Here is a 22205-nt window from a genome sequence, read left to right on the forward strand (position 1 = left end):
AGGGTGAATACCTACTCTATTCTGTTCTCTGTCCTCTTATGATGTGTGTACATTAGTGAACCTTCACTGGGAATCCTTATTTATTTATTTATTTATTTATTTATTTATTTATTTATTTATTTATTTCCAGATTGGACCACAGGACTGCACTGTGAATACTGTCGGCCTGGTAGCTTTGGTTCAGCAGTGGCCAGCGGAGGAGGCTGTGTGCAATGCGAGTGTAATGGGCATGGTGACCCACTGCAGGGATTCTGCCACAATCAAACAGGCCAGTGCTACTGTACGCACCATACCCATGGAGTACACTGCGAGTTCTGCTTGCCTGGCTACTACGGAGACCCCCGGTGAGACACCAGCATTATCTCATGATTGTCAATTTTTGACAGTTTGCACAAGATAAATAAAAAGCTAACAGGTACACAATTAGTAATATTCGACTAAAGGGCAGAGGAAATAAGGTCAGGGGATTTCATGTTTTTTTCTTAGGTTTTTCTGGATAGGAAATTCAATACAACTTATTTTAAAGCCATATTTAAAATGTCATCTTTGATTTTTCTTTCAGGAACAATGGCACATGTTTCAGGCAGTGTCAAGGTCGCTCAGTTGCCCTTTCTTCATCGTCTTCCTCCTTACTGCCCCTCTCGTCCTCTCTTGGTTGGCATGGATCAGCAGGAGGCCAGGATGGTCTCTCACACTGCCTGTGGGTTCTCTCTGTCTCTGAGGATCTGGCACCATGCCTGCCAAGCCAGATGTGCCCACCTGTGGCATTGACCCTGCATCCAGACTCTTATACACATTGCACAGTAAGTGCAATATCCTATATCAAAGCAACACATGAATTAAATGCTGCATCAGAAAAGATATAACATTGTAAAATGTTCTAAATTATGTCCGTGTTGTTTTTTTTTTAAAATTGCACAGAACTCATACGTGTACATATTCGATGGCTTGCCACGTTTTCTCAGCAATGGTGTGATGCATTCGGATCACAACCTGATTGGAGCTTTTTGTGGCACAACTCGTAATCAACCAATCACTGTAGAAGCCACATCTGGTAATTAATTTTGCTACATTTTCATACCTTTTAAGTTGCATGGAAGATCTGTTTTTGTCTTTGAAGCTGCTTTAAATTTGCTGTAAAAAATATTTTTTTATAATTATAATAACTTCTGTCAATCATTTCAGGTGTGATCTCCGTCTACTTTGAGGCGAATGTGTCTTCGGTTCATCCTCAGGGTTTTAATGCCTCCTTCTGGGTGCGGCGTTGCACTGAGGGAGTACTTGATGAGGGCCTTGATGGGTCATCAGAATGCCAGGGCTTTGCTCAGTGCCGAGGCGGGATCTGCCAGTGTCTCAGTGGATACGGTGGACCACTCTGTGATTGGCCCATCTGCCCAGGGGATTGTGGCACTAGAGAGGGACGAGGCATCTGCAACTCGGTGAGATTGAATGTTAACAAGTGCCTTGTTTTACAGTAGATAAACAGCTACTGCAGGATTTTGCAACTGTCCTTGCAAGAAAATAAACTGTTCCATTTAGATTTTTACTTTCCTGTGATGAGTTTAATGTTGTTGTTTTTTTTGTTAATGTCTGTATGGGTACCATGATAAATAGTAAAACACCATAATATTGCACTTAAGTAGAAACTTTCTTTTTAAGAGCAATCCATTGTTTATTAACTGATATGTTGAAGGGGAATATTCAATTGCAGTATATGTATCTCATGAACAATCAATGATTTAAAGTGTAGAAATTAAAGTGTAGAAATTAAAGCGCAGCAGAAAACCAAGATGGCATGGTAGTGCAGCAGGTAGTGGTGGTTTGATTCTGAATTCTGGTTACTTTCTGTGTAGCATTGATTAGCCAAATGTGTGAATGAGTGTGTGAAGCCTGGTTTATATTTTTGCTCTGAAGCACATTTGTGTCATGACACAGAGTTTAAGCATATTGATGGGCTGATGTGCTTTTGAATTTGTGTATGGAAAAGCAATGTGGTCTCTGGAAGCATTGTGACAAGATGTTATGACCCCTCTTTTTCGGCCCTTGTCTTTTCCATATTTGTGAAAGAAAGCTGGTAACCTTTATTGTAATTGTAGTCAAAAGTGTGTTCAGTTCACCAAATAACATGTTTGAGATTTAATGAAAATAAATGCCTTTTTACGTTCGTTCAGCTTAAGGTGAAAAACACTTAGGTGCTGCACGTAAGCCTTTCTATGGTAAGGAAAATCTTATGGTAAGATCTGGAATCTTAAAATCTAAGTACGTCTACCTGCAGATCTTGCGAATAAACCTTGTCAATGTGTTCTTGAGGAACAGCTCCTTGTCAGGCCACTGATGATAATTTTAGGTTACCTTATTCTCCTATATTCTTGCAGACTCTTGGAGTGTGTGTTTGCACTCCTGGCTGGGCCGGATCTGACTGCTCGTCTCTCGCAGATGCAAGCAGCCTGGTGTGGGAGAATCTGCTGGATACACAGCTCACAGTGGTGAGACATCTCACTCAAACCCTTTCTATGAAGAGATGGAGTGAACTCTGATGTGTTCCCTCAATTTATCTATGACTCCATTGCCATATTCATGATGATCCGCATACCTATTCCTGTATGTTAGCTAAACACAGAGAGAGTGTGAATTTGCATACTGGATTGCTTTGACAAAAGAGAGACTAACCCTGAAAGTTGCAGTTCTTGCCTGGTTTCCCACTGAAGCTAAGCAGGGTTGAGCCTGGCCAGTACCTAGATGGGAGACCTCCTGGGGGAAACTAAGGTTGCTGTTGGACATGGTATTAGGGAGGCCAGCAGGAGGCACTCACCCTGTGGTCTGTGTGGGGCCTATAGTGATGGGGACACTATACTGTAAAAACAGCTCTGTCTTTCGGATGAGAAGTTAAACCGAAGTCCTGGTTCTCTGTCGTTGTTAAAAATCCCATTAAGTAGGTGAAATTCCCCCACTGGCCCTTATCTATCATGGCCCCCTAATAATCTCCATCCCTAAATTGGCTACATCACTCTCCTGTCCTCTCCACCAATAGCTGGTGTGTGGTGGGTGTTCTGATGCACTATGGCTGTCATCGCATCATCCAGGGGGATGCTACACCCCAATACTATGTAAAGCACTTAGAGTGTCTATATATATATATATGTAACTGTGTCTAACAAGTATCATATGAAAAACATGAATAGCTGTATTATATTTCATTGATTGGGTCATCTACAGTAAGTTGATATTTTTTATGATGAACAGTGCTAAAACTGCATAGACATTAACATTATTCAGGCCATCTTCAAATTACCTTTTTTTTTTTCCTCCTCCATGCCCACAGAATCCATCTTACAGGTTTCTCCAGAGAATGGGGCACTCGCTAGTTTCTGGGCCCCAGGGCACGCTCTGGTTGTATGGTGGCCTCTCTCTCTCAGAGGGAATTCTGGGAAATGTTTACAGGTATGAACAGTTTTAAGATATGTGACAAAGTAGATTGCAATATGATGTAATTATGATGTGTGATGTGGCCTGGTGCGAAGTGAAGTTACTGTTATCACCCTGAAAGTTGATTCTTTTCCAAGTGTTTCATTCCTTTTAATAATGATTTACACATCATTAATTAATAGTGAAAGACAGCCTATTTTTAACCTTTACACTACTGTCAGACTATTACTGAAAATTAATCAACAACTTCTGATAAATAAGATTGGAGAATTCAACAGCACTATGGCATAATGGTGATTACTCATTGGTTTATCCTTTTTTTGCATGTGTATTCTAAAATCATGTGTGGATTGGCTTAGGTACTTTGTGCAAGAGCACCGCTGGACTCAGATGCTTACCAGTTCAGGGGAGGATGGATCTGGACCCTTGCCCCGCTACCATCATGCCTCTGTTGTGGTCGCCATTCATGACCACATGTCTAATACTCAGACAGACAGTTACCACTTAATGATTGTGGTGGGGGGGGTAACACCAAATAGTGTTATGAATGACACATGGAGCCTCAATCTTAGTAGTCTGATGTGGACAGAGTACAAGGTATGGAACATTAGATATGTTTTAAAAGGTTTCCAGCTTTTCCATTATTTAAAAAAAATCTGTTTTCAACTGATAATTTTGTTTTTAGAGTTCAGTGCTTCCCCCTGTGGCTGGTCACACTCTGACAGTGCGCAAAGTCTCCTCTGTGCTTCTGATTGGAGGATACTCTGAAGAGAATGGTTTCAATCACCACTTACTAGAGTTTAATTCACAGTCTGGGAACTGGACTGTATTGCCACACACCGGCACACCACCTACAGGTAAAATCTTGACACTGGACACTAAAAGATCATGTCTGAATTTGAAGCTAGACTATATCTTGTCTTGAACGTTTCCAGCTGAATATCCTTGGGCATGATGGTCACTCTCTTGGCGTGGATACAAGTTTTAATCCGGAGTAAATTGTTTTCCCCCGCAGGTCTTTACGGACATTCTGCAGTCTATCATGAGCAGACTGATGCTGTATATGTGTTTGGAGGTTACCGTTTCCATGTGGAGGCAGTAGAACCTTCTGGAGAACTTTACACCCTTTACTACCCCAACCTCACCTGGTCTTTACTGGTCCCATCCCGGGGAAACAAGGTTATTGAACAGACAAGTCTAAAGAAATTCACCTTTTGCCCATTAGCAATGTCTGAGAATAAGGTCATTCTTGGCCTAATTAGTGTGCTTTTCCCCCTACAGCCTCCCTCGCATTTCTTCCATGCGGCAGCCCTTCTGAAAGACACAATGGTGATTGTTGGAGGGCGGACGGGAGCAGAAGATTACAGCAACAGTGTGTACCTCTATCAGATCAATTGCAACACATGGATACAGCCAGGTGACCCTATCACGAACATCCTTATACACACACTATACAGCTGTTCTACTTGTAATACATATACACTCATTGAGCACTTTATTAGGAACACCTGTACACCTACTCATTCATGCAATTATCTAATCAGCCAATCATGGGGCAGCAGTGCAATGCATAAAATCATGCAGATATGGGCCAGCAGCTTCGGGTCATGTTCACATCAACCATCAGAATGGGAAAAAATGTGATCTCAGTGATTTTGCTCGTGGCATGATTGTTGGTTACAGACGGGCTGGTTTGAGTATTTCTGTATCTTCTCATCTCCTGGGATTTTCACATACAAAAGAGTTTACTCAGAATGGTGCAATAAAGAAAAAAAAACATCCAGTGAGTGGCTTTTCTGTGGACGGAAACACCTTGTTGATGAGAGAGGTCAATGGAGAATGGCCAGACTGGTTCGAGCTGACCGAGAGGGAACAGTAACTTAGATGACCATTCTGTACAATTGTTGGGAGCAGAAAAACATCTCAGAATGCACAACATGTCAAACCATGAGGCAGATGGGTTACAACAGCAGAAGACCATGTCGGTTTCCACCTCCTCCATCAACCAAGAACAGACGGCTGAGGCTGCAGAGGGCACAGGCTTACCAAAACTGGACAGTCGAAGACTGTAAAAATGTAGCCTGGTCTCATGAATCTCAATTGCTTGAATGCCACAGCCTTGATTATTGTTGTGGACCATGTGCATCCCTTCATGGCACCAATTTATCCATCTTCTAATGGCTACTTCCAGCATGACAATGCACCATGTCACAAAGAAAAGTCGACTCAATCAGTGAGTTCATTGTTCTTCAGTGGCCTTCCCACATCACCGGATCTGAATCCAGTAGAACACCTTTGGGATGTGGTAGAATGGGTGATTCTACCAGTTAGCATGACAGTGCACCTGAAAAATCTGCAGGAACTGCATGGTGCAATCATGTCAACATGGACCAGAATCTCAAAGGAATGTTTCCAACATCTTGTGGAATGCATGCTATGAAGAATTGAGGTCGTTATGAGAGCAAAGGTATTAGTTTAGTATTAGTTTAGTGTTAGCACTGTATACTTTTACCCAGTATTAGTATATTGTTCCTAATAAAGTGTTCGATGAGTGTAAATGCTTTTCAGTTTCAGCAATAAGTCCTAGTGGGTATCTGTTAAACCAGTTGTTAAACTGTTCATGTACCAATCACTTTCTCTCTCTATCTACTTGTTTACAAATATTTACTTAGGAAATCAGTAGTCACTTGCTAATGATGCCACCCTTTTGAAGTGCACTTACAAGTTGACAACTGATACTGATATGTTTTTCTGGCATCAGTTGTACCATACACTACCTGCAGACAAATGCAAATGATTCTTCTTAATGAACTGACATTTTTATTTGCTCTTTTCTTGATGCAGTATCTTCAGTCGGTGAACCTGTTAATCAATCCATCTCCTTGGCCATGACCAGTTGGGGGAATCGCCTGTTCTTATCAGGTGGATTTAACGGGGTCATGCTGGGGCGTTTGATTACCCTCACTGTACCATCTGACCCCTGTGTTATTCTGCCTACACTCGAGGCCTGTAACAACAGCACAGGCAGCTGTGTGTGGTGCAGGGGTAGCTGCACTTCCTCAGACACAGCAGAGAGGTACAGATTGAGGATTGGAGAAGTTTGAATTGAAGTATTGAAACTTTGAATACTGAATGAGTTCATTTTTAAAGGCCCACTGGGAGTCAAAACATTCAATCAATATGCCTATGTTGTTACTGTTCTTTTACTTCTTTTTTGTCCCCCCCCCAGAATTGGCTGTCCTATTGGCCATTCCCCATGCTTTCCCACTCCCCGTGTCCCTGATCAATGTCGAAGGCTAAAAACATGCAGTGAATGTCTGGCCCGACACCCCAAAACATTTTCCAGCACTGGACAGGTAACGCAGATGTGGCTCACAGGAGTTCTGTAGTTCTCTACATTCTCATACAGTCCCCTCTGAAAGTATTGGAACGGCAAGGCCAGTTCTTTTATTTTTGCTATACATTGAAGGCATTTGGGTTTGAGATCAAAATATGAATACGAGACCATAGATCAGATCGCCTCGTTCAGCTTTCATTTCCTGATAGTTACATCTATCTATTTGTCGGCAAACCACCTAATTTATTAGTGAGCAAAATATTGGAACAGATGGTCTTAGTAAATTAAAGTAAATAGCACTTAATATTTGGTTCCATATCCCTTGCCAGGCTTGGGGAGTAACGGAATACATGTAATGGCATTAGGTAATCAGGATACAAAAAAATGGTAACTGTGATCCATTACAGTTATGTCAAAAAACAAAGTAATCAGATTACAGGTACATTTTGTAGAAAAATAAATGCATTTTCCACAAAGTAAATTTGGTAGAAATGAACACACATTGTTCTTGGAAATGCTTTTGTTACGGTGACCGCATGTCCTCTTTTTCGGACCTCAAAAAAAGCATCCGGCTCGGATTTCTAAATTTGAGAAAATGTCCAGGATTCGGCTTTAGTTTCATTATGATGTGCTTACAGTGTAATACTGCAGCATGTGTGTGCATATTTGCATAGCTTAAACCCCTCTCTGTAGTTCCCGCCTTCTCGCACACCAATCGGTCAATTATAAAAGGCTTGCAGCAACTATTGGCCAAATTCCTGCCTCTGAACCATTAGCCTACTCTCAGCGAGCACGCGAAGGTGATGCGCTGTTGTGTACGTTGTTTGACAATAGCAGCAAATGACCGCTGTCCTGAGTCTAAACAATGCCCATGGCCATATGGCCCATGGGAAAGATAATTTTTAATTATCACATTGTTTTGTATTAACTGGTCATACAAATGTGTAAATGATGGCAGAGTTTATGGCAGAATTTTATTTTATTCCATGGACATTCAAAAGAATGTAGGAAAAAATGTAAAACGTGGGCAGAGTGAAGCCAGTCTTATTTATATATATTTATATGATGTTAATAGTGTCTTTTTTCGTGTATTAAAGTCTGCATTCATAGTAACGCTATTAAGTAATCCAAAAATAATCAGATTACATTACTTTCATATTGTGATACTTGGATTACATTGGACTATATTTTTTATGAAGTAATTTGTAACTGTAATGGAATACATTTTTAAAGTAACCCTCCCAACCCTGTCCCTTGCTTGCAATAACTACATCCAGACAGTGACCCAGATTTTTACAGTGTATAGCAATAACAAAAGAATTGGACTTGCCAGTCCAGTACTTTTAGAGGGGACTGTACAAGACAACACATTGGACTACATAACATGTTGAGTGTATCAAGTGTAAAGTCTTTTTTTTTTTCTCTCTCTCTCATTCTATTATATACATAGAGCACTCTACAGTGTAAGTGGTGCACTAACTGTCCTGAAGGAGCATGTATTAGCAGCTCTGTGAGTTGCACCTCAGAACATGACTGCAGGATAAACCAAAGGGAGATTTTCCTCTCCAGCAACTGCACTGAAACCAGCTGTGAGGCGTCTGACTGCCCCAAGTGCACAGCGTCAGGGAAGTGTATGTGGACCCGTCAGTTTAAACGCACAGGTATGTATGAACACACTGATTGTATTAGACTAAATAACTCAGGGGTGTCAAACATAGTATTCTAATCTGGCCCACCAAATTCATTTAGAAATTGTTCTAAATTAAAATCTTCCTCTGGACTCTAATTCAGTGGCGAGGCCAGAAACAAACGATTGGTGGGCCTGGGTAAAACAGGGTGTGTAAAGATTTGAAAAGAAAACTTAACTTAAATACCAGCAGTAACTGAAAAGAACTTGCACGACTGCAAGTGTGAGTTGAAAGATTATGATTCAAGAGGTTCTTTTGCTAGTTCTGTGAGTCTACTTGTGGCCTAATTCACTTCAGTTGACTGCTATCACAATTGCCAGTCTATAGACTTAACATGAACACAAAAATGGGCTGTCACAAGTGCACTGAGTAGTCAACTAAATCCAGCAGCTGATGATTTTAAATTGCCAGTGAACATAATGCTGATGAAAATAGGACTAAATATTGCTTCAGGAGAAACCAACAACTCACACAAATTATTTTAGCTAACATTTCTTTTAAATGTTAGGAGAAATATTATAACAGTCTGTCTGATTAATCTTTGGTTGTGATGACATTTAAGCAACTTTTATTCAAGTGAGAATTTTAACAGAAGAAAAAGTCTGTATGGCCCACTGCCTCATCAGATTTTTATTAAATTACTTCATTCATACACAAACTACAGCACAAGCCTTCAGATTTTGACTGACAAAAAAGGAAACCAAGCCTACTCTAATTCCTGTGATTAATGATAATCACTGTGTACAGTACACAGATATTGTTGTTAGCATTTTTATGTTGTCAGTTTTATCATTGCAACATGCATATTCCTCAGCTAACTTTCGGATGAGTCTAATCACCACTCTGACAACGCGTTCCAGTTTTAACAGAAACAAATACATTTCATGTTATTATATCCTCTAATTACAGTGTACGAGTGGCAGGGGGAAAAGGCATGGCATGGCATCCGTTTCAGAGAAGGTAAATTCTTTACTGAACTAGCCTGCTACACGGCTACACATTGCTCACAAAATTTTATACCAGTTGCTGAGCAATGTCACTCAATTCTGCAGCTCCTAGTAAGCGAGAACTGGTTTTTGTGAATAGTGTTAACAAGACTTCCAAATGGGTGGCTCCAGGCCCCCCTGACTCCCCCGTAACTTTGCCACTGCCGTATTTAATTAAAAAATTCTAAAAAGAGCTAGTCTCTGTTCTGTTCTCTCTGTACTAGGGGTCAAAATAGCGCTGTAAACTCGGGACCATACACGCCACTACTGACAAAATGTGCCAATGATGTAATTTTAAGAATTTGACACTGTTACCATGTCTCTTTCCAAAAGAGCTAATTTTGGGTTTTAAGAGAAATGGGTGCGAATACTTATACAGTCACAACTGTCACATTTTTCATTTGTAAATAATTTTGCAGACTACATTGATTTTAATTCAGCACTTCAGTATCATGGGCTGTTTTTGTAGATTTGTGACACAAAGGTTGTAACACTACGGTAGTTAAACCAAAAATTGCTAATGACTTGAAGTCTACACCTCTCAGCCATAACATAAAAACCACTGGCATGTGAAGTGAATAACATTGAAAATCTCGTTACAATGGCACCTGTCAAGGGATGGGATATATTAGGCAGCAAATGAATAGTCTGTTCTTGAAGTTGATGTGTTGGAAGCAGGAAAAATGAGCAACTGTTAGGACTTTGACAAGGGCCAAATTTTGACGGCTAGATGACTGGGTCAAAGCATCTACAAAACAGCAGATCTTGTGGGGTTTTCCCAGTATGCAGTGGTTAGTACCTACCAAATGTGGTCCAAGGAAGGACAACCAGTGAACCAGCGACAAAGTCATGGGCACCCAAGTCTCAGTGATTCCCCTGGGGGGCAAAGGCCAGCCTGTCTGGCCTGATCCCCCAGAAGAGTTACTGTAGCACAAATTGCTGAAAAATTCATGCTGGCTATGATAGAACGGTGTCAGAACACACAGTACATTATAACTTGCTGCGTCTGGGGCCAGGTGCATACAATGGGCACGGGAGCATAAGAACTAGACCAGGGAGCAATGAAAGAAGGTTGCCTGGTCACATTTTCCTTTACACTTGTGGACAGGTGCATGTGCGTCACTTTCATGGGGTAAAGATGGCACCAGGATGCACTGTGGGAAGAAGGCAAGCCAGTGGATGCAGTGTGATGCTCTGGGCAATGTTTTGCTGGGAAACCTTGAGTCCTGGCATTCATGTGGATGTTATTTTGACACGTAGCACCTACCTAAACACTGCTGCAGACCAAGTACAACCCTTCCTGGCATTGGTATTCTCTAATACCTAGGTCTCTTTCAGCAGGATAATGCGCCTTGTCACACTGCAAAAAATTGTTCAGGAAAGGTTTGAGGAACATGACAGGATGTCCAGGGTGTTGACTTGGCCTCCAAATTCCCCAGATCTTAATCCAATCGAGCATCTGTGGGATGCGCTGGACAAACAAGTCCGAGTCGTTGAGGCCTCAATTCAAACTTACAGAAATAAAAGAAACTGCTTCTAACGATGTGGTGCCAGATACCACGGCACACCTTCAGAGGACTTGTAGTCCAAGTCTCAATGAGTCCAACTGCCTATTAGGCAGGTTGTTTTAATGTTATGGCTGATCTATGTATTTATGCATTTTGTAGATGATACTGTATATGTACCTTTCAGATAAAATCTAATAAATATCATATTTAAGAAGAGTTGTTGATTTGGTATCATTCTACTAAACTGCTATTATACGGCCCAGCCCATTTGACACGTTACCTAAAATTGGTTTGACACCCCTGATTTAACTAATAATAATTGTCAGATAGTGTAATGTGATTTTTATCCAATCTAACCAGATTCATTGGTACCTTTCTCAGGCTATGTTTTAAAGCAACGAACTGAACAATATATTGAACTACTTATACACATGAATTTGTGGAAAATCTCCATTTCGATACAGTGGGGGAAATAAGTATTGAACGCGTCAACATTTTTTTCAGTAAATATATTTCCAATGAGGCTATTCACATGAAGTTTTCACCTGACATCAATATTAACTCAAGAAATCCGGAAACATAAAGAATTGACAACATTAAAGTCCAAAAATGAAGTTATGTGTAATAAAGAGGAATGGCATAGGAAAAAAAATTGAACACACTAACTGAAATGTATTTAATACTTATTGGAGAAAACTTTGTTTGTAATGACAGCTTCAAGATGCTTCCTGTATGAATAAATTAATCGGCCACAGTATTCAGGTGTGATTTTGCCCCATTCTTCTAAACCTATTATCTTTAAATCTTGTTCAAATGGATTCAAGTCAGATGATTGACTGGGCCATTCTAACGCCTTTATTTTTTTTCGCTGAAACCAGTTGAGAGTTTGCTTTGCTGTATGCTTTGGATCATTGTGATACTAGAAGGTCCACCCACGTCTCATCTTCATCATCCTGCTGGATGGCAGCAGATTCTTCTGAAGAATATTCTGGTAAAGGGCTCCATTCATCGTTCCTTCAATTATATAAAGACTGCCAGTACGATGGTATAGTGTTTTTAGGGTGATGTGCAGTTCCATTTCTTCTCCAAACATGTTCAATTTTGCTCTCGTCTGACCAGACTGCACTCTCCCAGTATTTCATAGGCTTGTCCAAATGAGTTGTAGCAAACTTTAAATGAGCTTCGACATGCCTTTTCTTTAGTAATGGTGCCTTGTGGCGTGAGCGTGAACAGTTGAGTGCATTGCCTATTGTTTTCTCTGTGAGGATGGCACCTGCTACCTCCAAGTGTTTCTGGAGCTCTTTCCGAGTGGTCCTTAGCTCTTGGGTCACTCTTCTGACTATTCTGACTCCCTGGTCAGAAATCTTGTGAGGAGCTCCTGTGTGTGGCCGGTTGATGATGGAGTGTTGTTGCTTCCACTTGTGCATAATGGCCCCAATGGTGCTTACTGAAGGATTCAGAAGTTTTGAAATATGCCTGTATTAAGAATCCATTAATATGTTTTGCAACAATCAGGTTGTGAAGGTCTTGGGAGAGCTCTTTGCTTTTACCCATCATGAGATGTTTCTTGTGTGACACCTTGGTAAGGAAAAGCCTTTTTATAGACCATCAATTTACAAACCCAGCTGATATTAATTTGCACAGATGGGAGGCATAATCACTTACGGGTTTCAGCTGGTTCCTTGCCGTACCTTGCCTTACCTTGCCTTGGAGAACTGCTTTTTCTTAGTGTGTTCAATACTTTTTTCCTGTGTCATTCCACTTTTTACACATAACTTTTTGTTTATTTATATAACTGACTTTAATGTTGTGAATTCTTTATATTTCCGGATTTCTTGAGTTAATACTGATGTTCGGTGAAAATTTGATGTGAATAGCCTCATTGCAAATATATTTACTGAAAAAAATGTTGACGCATCTAATCCTTATTTTCCCCACTTTATTTGTTGCATGTATTTCAAACCAAAATGCATTTAGTGTCAACATGATCATAACATTTAAGAAGCTTTTGTAATTATATACACATACGTGTGTGTGTGTGTGTGTGTGTGTATAATATAATATATATATATATATATATATATATATATATATATATATATATATATATATATATATATATATATATATATATATATGTATGTATGTAATATACAATTTTTGTTTTCTCTAGTTGTCTTGCACATGCTATATTGGTATGAACTAATACATAGATTTCGGTCGTCAAATTTTGCATGATGATTATTTCATTATTTGGATAGTTGGATAAATATTTTTGGATAGATAATTTCAGTTTACTTTAATCTGATTTAGGTGTATGCATTTTTTTTTTGTATCATCAGTCAGATTACCATCGAATTAGTACGTTTTTAATGTGCATCTATGTGTCAGATTTGATATTACTTACATTAAAAATGCATGGTATGTAATGTAAGTTAATATTCATGGAACAGTGCTGTTCTCAAGCATTAATGAATAATGGCTCACTCGGATGTTCAGGGCTACATACAGATTTTCTAAAGTTTTCAGAAAATCATTGGATCCTGGCAAGTTAGACAAGTTTTAATATGACATTGCGTTATTACAATCTGGAGATAGCACACTGAACTTCTGTTTAAAAAAAAAAAAAAAAAAACTCTGAAAATGTTTATTTATTATATAATAATAATTAATTAATAATAAAAATAATTATTTATTTATGTTTTCTAAATGAGAGGATAAATATAATATAATATAATATAATAAAATTGGAAGGCCGTTAGAAAGATTTTGTAGAAACTGCATTTCAGCTCTAAGTTGGCAACTCAACTTAGCTTGAATTTGTATCATTTATATCATGTAATAATTAAGTGGAACTGTTCTGTTGCTGACAAGATTATCAGCTACAGTGTTAACCAGGTTAATGATGACAATTTAAGGGAGCTGAATTAATTAAAATGCGAATGAAATAATAAGAGTTTATTCATTCAAGATGCAATGAGAAATTAATTTCTGTAGCCCTGTATGGTTCTTTCCTGTTTCCTGATCCTTATGCTACAAAATATAACCTGCCATTATATTGTACCATTTTTTGGAATGAATGTTTGATATATAATTGATGTTATGTATCACAATGTTTTTTTATTTTTTATTTGTTTGTTTATATTTTTAAAAAATCCATTTTCTTCTCAGGGGAGACCAGACGCATTCTGAGTGTCAATCCAACATATGACTGGACGTGTTTTAGCTATGCGCTACTGAATGTGTCACCCATGCAGGTGGAATCATCTCCCCCTATGCCCTGCCCTGAGCCCTGCCACCAAATCCAGACCTGCAGCCAGTGTCTCAGCTCCCATGGTTCAGATGGGGGTTGGCAGCACTGTCTTTGGAGCATGGCTCTGCAGCAGGTGAGAGGCAACCCACACTTACCATTTACCAGACCGACCACATCAGCTGCTTTCCCAGGTGGCTACGGTCAGATCTAAGTGTCAAGAGTTCGCTATATAGAGGTTATTTTTATTTTATCAAATGTACTGATGATGCTTTAGTGGAGCCAGTTAATAATCAAAATATTTTTTACAACTCCACCCATTTCATGTTACTATACATTTCCTCTGTCAATTACATTCAAGACATTCAAAATACATTCAACTCACTCAGGGTATCTACTTTGTTTCCATAAGAGGCCATTTCAAATTAATAAAAGAGACAGATTTTTTTCATCTTTTATTTATTATATCAGATTTTCAGTGGGTCAAAAGTTTAGGTTAGTATTTGGTGCCATTGGCTTTTAATTGCTTGAAATTAATTAAAATACTTGGGGTAGTCTTCCACAAGCTTCTTATGAATTTTTTTTTTCCCATTCATCCTGACAGAACTGGTATAACTCAGTCAGGTTTGTGGGCCTCATTTCTCAGACACACTTTTTAATTCAGTTCACAAGTTTTCTTTGGGACTTGAGTCAGGGCTTAGTGATTTACCACTCCTATACTTTCACTTTGTTGTCTATAAGTCATTTTCTTAGAACTTTGAAGGTATGCTTAGGATCATTATCTTGCTGTAAGACCCAGTTATGACCAGGTTTTAACTTTCTGGCTGAGGTGTTGCTTCAGTATTTTTAGATAGTCCTCCTTTGTCATGATGTCATCCATTTGCTGAAGTGCACCAGTCCCTTTTCCCAGCAAAAACACCAGACAACATGATGTTCCCACCCCCATCCTTCATAGTTGGGATGGTGTTCTTTGGATTAAAAGCCTCACCCTTTTTCCTCCACACATAGCACTGATAAACTGAACTGTTTGGCTATCATTTAATTTAATCTGACCAGAGAACACTCCTCCAAAAAGCCAATGGATCACCTGCAAACTTCAATCTGGATTTGTTGGCATGCTACGTTGATGAAGGACTTAATGGTGGATGTAGATATTTGGTACCTGATGCCTCCAACTCAATCACCACTTCCTTTGTTGATGTTATGTGGCTCAGTTGAACATTTCAGAACAAAGTTTGTTTGTCCCTGGTAGCTATTTTGTGCCTTGTTCCTGAACAATGCAGGGTTTGTGTTGACCTAAGATTTTTATATTTGCATACAGTTGTTTGCACCAATGCTTGTGGCACCTTCAGTTATTTGGAAGTTGCTCCTAATGGGGAAGAAAACTTGTGGAGTTCCACTTTTTTGTTTTCGTGTAGTTGCAGCTAGGGCTTCAACTAGCGATTATTTTCATAATTTTTCATAATCCGATAATTTTTTGGATTAATCGATTAATCTGATGGGGGGGGGGGGCTTTCAGTACCTTTTTCTCAGTGGGCAGTTGGGAGCCTCAAATTTGCCCCAACTGAAGTGTTTTGACTGACTTGGCAAGACGTCGTAAACTGCTAGAATCAGGAAGGTGATACGATGTGGCTCTGCCCGCCATAGGTCCGACCATTCGGTCCATGGCTCACTCCCACCTCATCCAAGCCCCCTGCTGATTCATACTGGCCACTCTGCTCGACTCCACTTCCTCCTGAATCCACCTTCGCTTCTCCTTGACCTCCTTGTACCGTGTTGCTGGAAAGACTCCCAAACCCGTTATTTCTCAAGTAACTGCTCCCAGCAGAGCTCTGTGGTTCAATCATGACTCTGCCTCCAGCACAGCCATGTCTGCTCTCCACTTCCTTCCAGTCCTCACCGCCACTCCTGCCTGGGCCATCTTCGGGTCACTAGAGTCTCTGTACATCTACACCACTCTTGTCCGTGTTACCTCCTCCAAAGCTGTCAATGGCAATCAGAGCTTTCTGTTGTTCCCATAGAGCAAGGGTGTCCAATCTTCTCTGGAAAGGGCCGGTGTGGGTGCAGGTTTTTATTCCAACCGAGCAAAAGCCACACCTGAGTCTATTGAAAGCCAAGATCAACTGATTAAATCGGTGGAATCAGGTGTGGCTCCTGCTTGGTTGGAATGAAAACCTGCACCCACACCGGCCCTTTTCAGATAAGATTGGACACCCCTGCTATAGAGGATAAAGCTGCTGAGGCTTCTAGGCAAACATAGCCATCTCCTTAGATAGCCACTGACTTTCCTCTCCAAGGTTTCCACAGTTGAGATGCAGACTTCATACACAAGTTTCGGCCAGAGTATCCTTGGGAGTATACCATGTTGGTATATCCACGCCTTGAACTTGCCTGAGAGCCCCAACCGATCAACAACTTTCAGCCAACTGACCAGATCCTGGCACATAGACTGGACAGACATGGTATCCTTGAGACTGCTGCTGAAAACCTTGCCCAGGCTCTTCACTGGATTCTCTGACATGGTTGGGAGCAGTAGTCCTTCGATGCTGAAGCAGAACCTGTCCATAACTCTGCCCCTCTTCAGCACACAATATCTTGATTTTGCTGGATTGAAGCCCATCCAAGTCCAATGGATAAGCTTGTCTAGCCCTTGCAGGATCCACCTACTACTACTGTCATCCATGAAATCCCTGATCGGAGGCTGACGTGTCCCTGTTTGTGTCCGTGGGCCACAGCACTCTGGCTCTGCAGATTTGACAATCATATTCATTGCCAGGGACAGCAACACAGAGATGGTGCAGCCTGTAATTATCCCAACCTCCAAATTATGCAACTCTGATGTTACTGACCCAGCTGAGACTCTCATCTTGAACTAATCATAGTAATCCAGGATCGGGTCCACAACATGGCACATGGTACTTGGTCATGGTAGTCTGCACCACCTTGTGGGGGATGGAACCATAAGCATTAGCTAGGTCTAGCCAAAGCACTGTGAGGCCCCCTTTATTCTCCCGGGCTTCCCGGATGAGCTTGGTCACCACTCCAGTGTGTTCAAGACACCCTGGAACTCCAGAGACCCCTCCCTTCTGCACCACTTTGTCTATGTAGTTGTTACTTGCTAGGAAGTCTGACAGCCACTTGGCTGCAATGCTGAAGAAGATCTTTCCTTCCACACTTAGCAGTGAGATTATCCTGAACTGGTTGATGGTCTTGGAAACCTCCTCCTTAGGGATCCAGACCCCCTCAGACCCTGCTGCACCACCTTTTCTCTCCTCCAGATCACTCAAGATCTTCCAGAGTCACTTGAGTAGCCTTGGACAACTCTTGTAGACCTTGTATAGAACTACACTAAGTCCAGGGGCTGAGCTGGATCTTGCCTTCTTCACAACCTCCTGGACTTCTCTCAGGAGTGGCTCCCTGATGTCAAAGCCATTGGTAGGAGGTGGTGGGTCTACAAGGAGGTCTCACTTCCCTAGCTCCTCGTGCCTGTTGTGGTTGTTATAGGTGTTCTGCATGTACAGGTCAATTTCCTCCTTAGAGCAGGTCAGGCTTCCCTTCCTCTTCTGCCACAGAAGCTTTTTAGTGAAGCTGAAGGGATTTGCTATAAAGGAGGCTTGCTTCCTGGCTCTCTCCTTCTGATGCCTCCTTTGCTCTGTGCAGAGTCATTAAACTTCTCAAAATGGTCCACAGCTCTGCCAGCCGGGGCCGCTGTTCCTCACAGGCTTCCTTATGCTGCTTTTTAAGGAACTTCAGCTCCTTCCGGATGTCATGGATCTTCTCTGCCCTCTGAGCTTCCCTCCTATGTGACAAATCTCTCCAAGCCTAGACTGGTGATGATGGTCGTCATTGCCTGCAGCCTGCTATCCACCTCTCCTTTCACAGGCACTTCAAGCACCTTATCAACATCCTCATCGAATTGCTCCCAGTCAGCCGTCTTGCAAGCATGTGGCCACTTGATTTGACCCCTTGCCTGGGGCTGATAATGCCACACGGAGGCGCTGGGCTATATGGGGTGCTTCCGGGCCCAGGTCCTCCTGCGTTTCACCATGTGGGAGACCTGTGCGTTGCGACACATTCTCTCCCTCTAAACACTTCTTCCAGGCTTGATGTATAGTAAGTTAGAGTTGAAATAAATCTGTCTCCAATCAATTGTTTGAAAATGACCTCTGATATGAACAAAATGGATGCCCTAATTGACTGTACAAAATAAATGTATTAAAGAATGTAACCTTGAAAAGCGTAATAAAATGTAACTTTTGCTTCCCTCAAAATATTCTTCTGTCTCTGTGTGTCAGTGTATGAGTCCTTCGTTTATTCCGTTGCGCTGTGAAGCTGGTCAGTGTGGTCGTCTGCTCTCCGGTGGAGACTCTTGCTCTCCCCAGTGCTCCCAGCTTACCCAGTGCTCCCAGTGCATTGCCCGGCCACAATGTGGCTGGTGTGCGACCCGCGGGGCTAACGGTGCAGGACACTGCCTGCAGGGAGGGCTGGATGGTATGTATACTGCATTTAGTGTGAACTTATTTGTGAAATTGTACTGCATGCCTTTTTGTCTAAATAAATCAAGGATTCACATTTTCCACATATTTTTTGCACATTTCAGTGTTTTAATTTCAGTTCACATTTCAGTCCTTTTTTTGTCTGAAATATGTGCCTCTAAAAGAAGTCACAACGCTGTAGTCACCTACCTAGTTTTTCACTATGTAGTCATCAAGGCTTCTGCTGGACCTCTTTTGTAGGTGTTAGCGAATCTCTCTGTCCCCACTGGAACAGCAGCTGGTCCTTCCTGCACTGTCCAGAAGAGGATGAGTGTGCCAACGGGCACCATCGTTGTAATGTTACGCAGGACTGCCATGACCTACCTGATGGCTACCACTGCACCTGCAGAAACGGCTACATACTCAGCAGGTAAACTCGAAGGCTTAGGTCATTGCGTTTATGTACTTGTATTGTAATTATATGTGTGTGTGTGTGTGTGTGTTGGTAATGTACAGCCTGTTTTGTATTTTGGTTTTAATTTAGTGCACCAAATACATTTTGCATTGGACGGTGATTTCTTAAACTCAAATTTATTCATAATGGTGAACAGTGCAGAAGTATATGAGACATATATTATCACATATATGCAATATGATTTAATGAGAGAAAAGTTGTTTTTAATAGTAACAAAGCTGGGGCCCAAATCATGTTTATTCTCTCTCTCTCTCTCTCTCTCTCACACACACACACACACACGTACACACACACACACACGAACACAGGGTATATATAAAGTCTGTCTCTTTTTTCTCTATTTTTCAGTGTATCTGGGCAGTGTGAACCAGTATGTGTGCAGGGTTGTGTTAATGGCACATGTGTGTCACCAGGAGTGTGCCAGTGTCATTTTGGCTTCGTCGGTGAGAACTGCTCATCTCAGTGCCGTTGTAACAAGCATAGCAACTGTAAGGGCGTCACTCAACTGGATACGTGTCTGGAGTGCCATAACCACACTAAGGTATTGCAAATTTTCTCATCTATTGCCAGTTTGTTAGTTGGGTAAATGGTTAAATTGGTTGGTTTGATGGATCCTATATATAATTTTTTAAACAACCTTTTTTCATGAGAAATGTGAGAATATTTCCTCAGCTATGATTAATTAATCTATCCAATCCTTTCTCCCTTTCTCTCAGGGTCAGCACTGTGAGAAGTGTAAGCCACTGTATGTAGGCTCTGCAGTAGGTGGCGGAGTGTGTCGTCCCTGTCGGGAGTTTTGTAGAGGAAACAGTGATGTATGTTTAACCAAAGAAGAACTCAAGGTGGCACTAGTTGACCCCAATGACCGTCCACTAGATCCTGATGGTGTAAGTCTGTTCTCTCTTTTTCCTTTTTTTTATCTCCTCCTTTCTTTCTTGATGTTGCTTTAACGCTGTAAAATGTCTTTCAGATTGCCCACTGGGTAACGGAGGGCCCTTCTGAGGATAATGCTGTGTGTGTGAACTGTCAGAACAACAGTGTTGGGGACAAATGTGAGAGCTGTCTTAGCGGCTACTTTCTGCTGCAGGGCAAGTGTGAAAAGTGAGTAAGGAGGAGTGACAAACACTAAAACATATAAATGACGAGTTACTGTTTACAACAAGTTAATACTGCAGGAAGATGAAAGCATATCAGAGGTATTTTGTGCCAAAAATAAAATTATTTTATAACGTGAAAATTAACATTAAAGTGCACCTATTATGGTTTTTTAAATATTACCTTTCATGTAGTGTTATAGCTTTTTGTGAATGTAAAAACATCTGCAAAGTTTCAAAAATCAAAAAGCACACGACAAACAGAGTTATTGACTCCCAAAAGAAGGACCCGATTCTGAACAGCTGAAACGAGTCGTTAGTAATTCCAGACTTACTTCCTGTACAAACCAATGTAGGTCTTCATTGGCTGCTCGCGAATAGACAGAGCTGAAAGTCATTATGGTAGTAGACGTTTCCTTTTCGACACACGCTGACAGCAGTAGACCAATCACAGCAGAGTATGCCCTCTGAAAGGAGGAGTTCAGAATGAATCCTTTAGAACGGCTCATTGAACGAGTTGTTTGTGACACTGGGGAGGGGGCCTGATTTGCAACCTCCATTGCAAATCAGGTTTCTTGTCAAAATTTACAGACTCTCAGCTATTTGAAATGAATAAATAATAATAAAAAAAAAGCAATTGGAACAGTTCAACACAATGAATGCTTCAAGTGGTTTCCACAAATTCAACTGAAAATGCAACTTATGATTTCTCCAGTTTCAGAATTATTCAGCCCCTGAATAGAATCCCTCACAACAGCACAAATATGCAAAACAGGTGCCGTCTCAATTACATAAAGGCTTCATTAGTTGCACTAGGTGTGCTTGAGCTGGAACACATGAAATACCTGAACTGGCTAGGGGTAGAAAATGTATGAAATACCTGGATGGGGCAGAAAAATGAATCTATCAATGGCTGCAACCAGATTTCTGAGAAGGCAGGTTGTGGAAAAACTCTTGAGTGACTGCAAAAGACCTGCAGCAAGACTTGGTGGAAACAGGCACTGAGGTTTCAGTAAGCACAGTACTTGAAATGAAAAGGGAAATGACACAAACCAATTTTTGTGTAATAGCTGAACATTCTGGCTTCACAAAACACCTCAAACAAGTTAAATTAAATGATTTTAATTAATGGCATATTTTTTTCGCACATCAAGAAGAGGAAAAATTATGGAATCACTCAATGTTGGGGAAGAAATTATGGAATCACCTTGTAATTTGCATTTCTAAAACAAATACCAGCACAATTCTAAAAATGCTAATTAGTCTGCAGTTAAAAGAGCCTGCTTACAGACCTTAAAGTAGAACTTACAGATCTTAACCTTGGACTTTTTTTTAAAGGAAACATGGCCCCAACAAGAGAGTTGTCAATTGAAACAATGGAAGGGATTATAAAACTCCATCAAGAAGGAAATCCAACATGGAGTGTTGCAAAAGATGTTGGATGTTCCCAGACATCTGTGTCTAAAATTTGGTGCAAGTATAAAGAGATGAAAGTGATATTCATTGATAAATCACAAATCTGCTTTGTCGAAGGAGATGATGCTGGAACTTTTGTTTCTGCTGCCGTTCTAATGAACATATATAGATGTATAGACATATAAAGATGAAACGGGTAAAGGACCAGGGGAGATGGCAATCATTATCTCAACAGTTAATGCACAGATGTACACTGAAATTTTGGACACTTTTCTCATTACATCCATAGAAAATAGATTTGGTGATGATAAAAATCATTTTTCAGGATGATACTGCATCTTGCCACAGAGCAAAAAGTGTTCAAGCTTTTCTTCAGGAAAGGCAGATCAAGTCAACGACATGGCCAGCAAACAGTCTGGATCTCAATCCGATTGAAAAATTTATGGTGAAAATAAAAAAAAATTGGTTCATGACAAGGCTCCATCCTGCACAGCTGCTCTGTCAACAGCTATTCGAGAAAGCTAGAAGCAGCTCGATGGAGAATATTGTT

General features: G+C 40.8%; 1 protein-coding gene across 5 annotated transcripts in view; it reads left to right on the plus strand.

Moving 5' to 3' along the window:
• The window catches only part of megf8 (multiple EGF-like-domains 8), a 59985-nt gene that overhangs the window by 32090 nt on the left and 5690 nt on the right, over positions 1-22205 (plus strand). For 3 of the 5 annotated variants that reach the window (XM_017453431.3, XM_047150340.2, XM_017453432.3), the window contains 21 exons: positions 1-3; positions 131-344; positions 563-803; positions 922-1054; positions 1186-1439; positions 2376-2486; positions 3323-3441; positions 3786-4023; positions 4112-4283; positions 4442-4605; positions 4708-4843; positions 6271-6502; positions 6656-6782; positions 8214-8424; positions 9361-9411; positions 14117-14331; positions 18491-18686; positions 18932-19100; positions 19494-19686; positions 19862-20032; positions 20116-20246. The exon at positions 1-3 is cut by the window's left edge and continues 182 nt beyond it. In XM_017453431.3, the coding sequence (XP_017308920.1) occupies positions 1-3; positions 131-344; positions 563-803; positions 922-1054; positions 1186-1439; positions 2376-2486; positions 3323-3441; positions 3786-4023; positions 4112-4283; positions 4442-4605; positions 4708-4843; positions 6271-6502; positions 6656-6782; positions 8214-8424; positions 9361-9411; positions 14117-14331; positions 18491-18686; positions 18932-19100; positions 19494-19686; positions 19862-20032; positions 20116-20246 (3481 nt within the window). The remainder of the gene's footprint in view (positions 4-130; positions 345-562; positions 804-921; positions 1055-1185; positions 1440-2375; positions 2487-3322; positions 3442-3785; positions 4024-4111; positions 4284-4441; positions 4606-4707; positions 4844-6270; positions 6503-6655; positions 6783-8213; positions 8425-9360; positions 9412-14116; positions 14332-18490; positions 18687-18931; positions 19101-19493; positions 19687-19861; positions 20033-20115; positions 20247-22205) is intronic. The other 2 variants (XM_017453433.3, XM_017453434.3) reach the window with 1 other exon arrangement.

Source organism: Ictalurus punctatus, chromosome 23 (assembly GCF_001660625.3).
Source record: "Ictalurus punctatus breed USDA103 chromosome 23, Coco_2.0, whole genome shotgun sequence".
NCBI lineage: Eukaryota > Metazoa > Chordata > Actinopteri > Siluriformes > Ictaluridae > Ictalurus > Ictalurus punctatus.